Source organism: Aythya fuligula, chromosome 7 (genome assembly GCF_009819795.1).
Source record: "Aythya fuligula isolate bAytFul2 chromosome 7, bAytFul2.pri, whole genome shotgun sequence".
Taxonomy (NCBI): domain Eukaryota; kingdom Metazoa; phylum Chordata; class Aves; order Anseriformes; family Anatidae; genus Aythya; species Aythya fuligula.
The window spans coordinates 34,728,321-34,734,320 of NC_045565.1; the positions used below are offsets into that span (position 1 = coordinate 34,728,321).

At 47.8% G+C, this 6,000-nt stretch overlaps 1 protein-coding gene across 1 annotated transcript in view; it reads right to left on the minus strand.

Annotated features, from left to right (window-relative positions):
• ADAM12 (ADAM metallopeptidase domain 12) overlaps positions 1-5,520 on the minus strand; it is a 181,505-nt gene extending 175,985 nt beyond the window's left edge. The window contains exon 1 of the mRNA XM_032191052.1: positions 5,253-5,520. Coding sequence (XP_032046943.1) covers positions 5,253-5,370 — 118 coding nt within the window. The 5' untranslated portion in view covers positions 5,371-5,520. The remainder of the gene's footprint in view (positions 1-5,252) is intronic.
• Positions 5,521-6,000: the final 480 nt, after the last annotated feature.

The window sequence follows — 6,000 nt, forward strand, 5'->3', positions numbered from 1 at the left end:
ACAGTGGTGATGCCCAGCTCCACGTGTGGCCAGGCCCATATGCTCGCCTCATTTAGTGTAGCATTATGACAAAGTCCAGATTTTTTGATTTTTTTTTTTTTTTTACATCACTATATCAAAACAAAATCCCATAAACACTTGGATTTGGTGATGTTTATATTCTGATATGTTCTTTCAAAGGTAAGCAGTCACACATGAAGTTTATTTCTCTTGCTTGATCAGCTGTTTTCAGAATTAGAAAACATTAAATAGAAGCAAGAAAACAGCAAACTTTCACCACTGTCAGAAAAATGTTTTTCAGTTAATGCATCTGACATATACCATTAGACTAGATTTGTAAGCACTGACACTGTTTGTCTTGACAAATATCTCAGAATAAACTAGCTAAAGATCCTTTTGTGCCAAATTCTGCATCCAGCTTTTTACGCCTTGCTGTGTATTATCCAGCATGCATAACAGGCCATGAAACATTCCACTTCTCGCCTTATTAGCTCATATATTTTGGATGAGAAAGGATATGTTCATCCAAATGATGGTTTCATCACTGTGACTTAGTGGATGGACAACCTCTACCCCCGATCCAACCCAATATCTCTCATCCTAGTTGCAAATCATGGAGGAGAGCAACACCATTTATATGTGGTATAAAAAAAGTTAATTAAACAACATGAAGTGATTTAACAGAGGAGTAAACTTTTCTGATTAGATGATGCAGATGATCAAGTCACTTTCTGAAACACCGATGACAACACCACACTCAGTATCAATGTATTCTCCAACTCTTATGTGACACTAAATAGCTAATGCTAAGAACATTCATTCATTTCAACAAATACCATTTGGCCTCTTCCACTAACACAAGCCTTCCATGCACTTCAAGTTCTTTTTGCAGTGGTGTTGTAGCAATGCCTACACCCCAGTGTGAATTCATAGACATTAGGGTAACTCTGCAGTTTAACATCATACCTTAGACACCATTTTTCTTGCTAATTTTAACAGTAGGGTCAGTAACACGTGTATCCCCCAGTAGTAAGTAAGTAGTAAGTTCACCAGTCACTTCATCATAAAAGACAATTACAAACTTAAAAATGCAGATGAGAAAAAATATACCAAAAAAAAAAAAAGGCATAAAAGTGCTATTTTGAGATAATGACAATGCATTGTAGGACTGGTCAAAGTGAATAGCATTACCAGACAGATAGGCACCGTCCGTCTAGCTGAGCATCCAAATCACAGTGGGTGATAAACAAAACACAGAATCACAGAATCACAGAATTGTCCAGGTTGGAAGAGACCTCAAGATCATCGAGTCCAACTCTGACCTAACACTAACAAGTCCTCCACTAAACCATATCACTAAGTTCAATATCTAAATGTCTTAAGACCTCCTCTTGAGTCTGAAGTCTACTGAGAAAACCGCACCTTTCCTTGGGTATTATGTGACCCTTTTATCAAAAAGACAAGGACTGAATACAGTTCATAGAACAGTTTGGGTTGAAAGGGACATTTAAAGATGCCCAACCTTTGTTCATTGGGCACTTGAAGCATTTCACTCTGGTGTTCACCAGAAAGAAAACAGATTTTTTGTTGTGCTGTCCTAGAAAGAACCAACTGCAACCCTTTAACAGATTTACTCATGCCATGCCTTTTTTAATCAGTTTGTCATAGATTTGCCCTGGTCACTCAGCAGGGTGGAAGAGAAGCCCCTGCAGGTGGGACTTAGACTTTTGGTACTGTAAAATGTTGGAGATGACACATTTTTTCCTGGGAATAATCTGAAAGGCTAAATGAGACGCGAGTGCATGCAACATGAAGAGCAAAACCTGAGTGGGTACAGAGTCGAGGCAGCACCCAGCCCTTCATCCTCCCCCAGGCACATCCTCAGATGCCAGGCTCAGCTGGTGCGAGTACCCTGTCCTTGTGCCCCGCTGCTGCTGCTGTCCGCCAGCTCGCCGACAAAGTGAAGCCCAGCTGGAGTCCTTGGACAAATTGCACTGCCAATATGAGACATGTTAAAAACATAGAGACTGCCAGTGATAAATCTGTCAGGATTAGGATATGTGAGGTCTGAACGAGGCTGGTGGCAGACCAAATAAGCCCTTATGTGAATTCAGCCTTTTTAAAAGAGAATTTCGTGATCAACAGCATCGGCGGCAGCTGACAGTGGAAGCAGCAGATAAACACAGGCCTGGGCTGCTGTGGTTGCTCACATGTGGTTGGAGATGCAGCTCCTGTGCCATGAGCAAGGTGAAAAGCAGCCGAAACGCAGCCCATCAGCCATTAGGCTGAGGATGCTCTTTGTGGCTGGATGTGCCCTTCTCAAAAATCTCAAGGAAAGCAAGAGATGAGAAGCCACCAGCTGCTCACCAGCAAACTTGAGAGTTAATGATGTGAAAATGGTTGGAAAAGCAGGCATAATGTCCTCAGCTGGTGTATTTTGGCTGGGATCTGTGGAGCCCTGTGGACGCGGAGAGCTTGTGCCAGGCTATCTGCAGGGGAGCTGATAGGAATAATCGTCAGACGAGAAGGTGAGTATACACAGACCATAAATATCTGCCACATAAGGTCCAACAGTTTGAAAGAAGACAGTGTTTGAAAATGAGTTTGAAAACAGGAGGCACGTTGGAGAGATCAGTGTTAAAGCACGATACAAGGAATGTTATCTCCTCCTGTAATTTATTTCCATTACAGCCAAGGCAGTTGCAACCAGTAGCAAAAATAAAACCTGGCAGAAAAGTTATTTTAACTGAAGGTGAAGAATTTTGGACTGCAGTTTTAGGGTTTTCTTTTTATTTTTTTTTTTTCTGCTCTTCTTGCAGCTAACACCTAATATCTAAAAGAGATTTACGAGGTTCCCCACACACACTAATACGGACTTTGCCTTTACACACCATCACCTCGTTGTCTGCCCTGTAGATAGATACACAAAGGCCTTGACTCTGCAAAAAACTTACACAGACATTGAATTTTAGGCATTTGTCAAAACCAATAAGACTAGATCTTAACCTTCCAGACGTTATTCCCCACTAGGATAACAAAGCAAAACCAGCTTTCCTATCTTGTTGAGGCCGGTACTTCAGTCAGTTTTCCATGTCATCCATGGGGTCCTTTCGGGCAGCAGCCAAGAGCTGGAGATTTTGGCAACTGGAAAATGCAATTGTGAAACCATAAAAATTGGAAAGGAAACTCACTCTGAAAGCGAGAGGCGAGGCTACTTTTACTTGTCTAGCTCGTAACCTGGTAATTTCTGTTTAATATGAGAGCTGTCATGTTATGTGTGCCTCTTGCCTTTTCAAACAACCGCATCTCAAAAATTATTTTCAAGGCGTATCACAATTAAAATTTCTGTCTTAATCTCTAGGCGTGCGTTGCTGCAACAGTCAGGATGCCCTGGCAGCACCACAGATCATGGACACCAGGCCCGGAGCAGCCACGGCGGTGGAGCCAGCTGAGGTAGAAGTCGCAGGGCTTCAAAGCACCCGGAGGAGATGCGTGCCAGCACAGCTAAGAGGGCTTTTCATCACCGGGCAGCTCCGCCGGGTCTAGCAGTGTGCGGCCGTAACTTTCAGCACCTCTGCGACCAAGAAAGCAGCACACACACGCTCTGGCAAGGCTGAAGCTGTTCTCTACTTCCCCAGGAAAAAAAAAGAAAAAAAAAAAAAAGAGGCTACTTGCTGAGCACACTGGCTACAGATCCAAAAGAGCAAGTTATGGACATGTAACGGAAAGGAGCAGGAGGGATGTAGCAAAGCAACCGGAAAATCCGACTGAGCTGCAAGGGTCAGTGAGCACCACTGCTGCTTGACACCTAGCATCAGGACGGGAAACTGATGTACACTTCAGAGAGCTTAATTCATCAGCACAAATGTGACCTTAGAGACTCAGCTTGGCTCTTAGGGAATCCCAAAATACAGCCGTTGGGGTTTCCACTGCCGCTCACCATTTCTCATCTCATTGTCAGATCTCAGCCACCCACAGTGTGCCTTTGCCTTTAATTTTATTAGAAGGTCATTACTTTGGGGTATGTTCATTTCTTCATTTCTTGGAGCCCCTCATCCCACACCTTCCCAGGCAGGTAGCCAGGCGTACCCCATCCTAGCATACTTCCATCACATGGAGGGGCTGGTCTGACCACAGCAGCTCCCATGGCCAGGTCAGGACATCAATGCTCAGCCCACCCAAAGCCACCCCCTGTCCATGCAGCAGGGACAGCCACAGGGACACCATGGACTGATGGCTCTTCATCTACCTGAGACTTTCTGCAGCCTTTCTCCCCAATACACTGACTTGATGTAAGCAAAGAAATACAAATGTTGAAGGACAGAAGTTAGGATCCCTCACAGAGGCAAAAGTTTCAAGTCCCGTTAATCCATTCATGTAAATCCCAGGTTAATGCATCAGCTTGCTCTGCCTGTCCTAGGATGTCAGTGCTCTGGCTGACGTGTGGCCAAGCACACCTCTGCCTCTCTCCTAGCAAGCCCAGAGCCAAAGTCCCAGAGAAAGTCTCCGTGCATACATTTGGAGACCAACAAACATGTACAAAGTTTAACGTTGCAGTGAAAAAAAGTCCCAAGACGAGTTTGCAGGAACACGCAGAGATCTGCGTGCTCTTCAGTGCTGTGAAAGATATTTATACGAGAGGATCTCCCTCCCTCTCTCGCATGAAATATGCATTGTCAGCTGTGGCTACAGGGAGAGGACAGGGCCCGGGGCTCCAGCGATTCCCGAATGAGCCCCGGAGCTGCTGTGCAGAGCCAAGTCGCTCTTTCTCGGCTGTGAGAGGGGATCACCGGGCTGCAAACCAATGCTCCAAACGCAGCCAGTGCTGCCTGCCTGCGCTCCCTTTGAATGAGCAGGGCTGCGAGCAAACTTTTCTCCGGCAGGGCAGCTCGCACCGGCTGCAAACAGGCTCCAGACCCCAAAGGAGCCCCCGCACCCCGCACTCCGCACCCTGCATCCCGCACCCTGCACCCAGCCGGGGGCTGCCTGCGGGGCTCTGACCGCTCCGGGACCGGGAGGGGGGATCCCAGAACGGGCCCCCAAGGGGCAGGGAGGCCTCTAGGGGAGGGAAAAGAGGGGGACAGCAAAGCGAGGAGGGCTCGGGAGGGGTGCGGAGGGGTGCGGAGAGCCCCCCCGGTGCAGCTCACGTCCGGGCGGCTGCCGGTGTCCCCGTAACACGGAGCGTGGGCTGAGGAAAGGGTTTCGAGGTTTCCAAAGCTCTCGGTGTGCACGTCCAGCTCTCGGTAACTTACCTTGGGCTCTGGGTGATGCTACGAGGAGCCAGCCGAGGCTGAGCAGCAGCACGGCGAGCTGGGCTGGGGGGCGCGGAGGAGGGAAGCGCCGCTGCCCCGCACGGAGCCGCTTTGACATCTTAGCCCGGACTGAGGGAGACAAACTTTCATCAGCTGGGGCTGGAGAGCAGCACCATAATATACAGTTACGGCGAGGAGCGAGCCGGGACTCAGGATGTGAGAGATTTCCTGCATGCAGTTAACTCCCAAACCCCTCCTGCTCCTGCCGCACGGGCTGCCGCGGGGCTCCGCTTTCTTAGGGGGGGAGAAAAAAAAAAAAAAAAAGTTGCTCGGCTTTTTTTTTTTTTTTTTTCTTTCAGAGAGTCGTGTGTGTGTGTTTTTTGGGTTTTTTCCCCCCTTTTTGGCAGGCGGGATGCGCTGACCGTTGCAGCCACGGAACAAATGAGGCCGCCCCCGCCGGGTCCTAGCGCCCGCCGCCCCCAGCGCCGAGCACCCCCCCAAGTTACCCCCCCTCGGGATCCCCCCCCTCTCCCTACACACCCCACCCCGAGCCAAGGTTTCCCATTTTCTGCTGCACACGCAGCCCTGGCTGCTTCCTCTGGAAAGTCATCTGCATGTGTTCGAGCTCAGCGATTATTTATTGGTTTCCTAATTATTCCTGGTGCCGCCAGAAACTTATTTTATATTGTTTTTTTTCAAAAAAAAAAAAAAAGAAACAACAACACGCCCACAGAGTTGCCAGATGCAT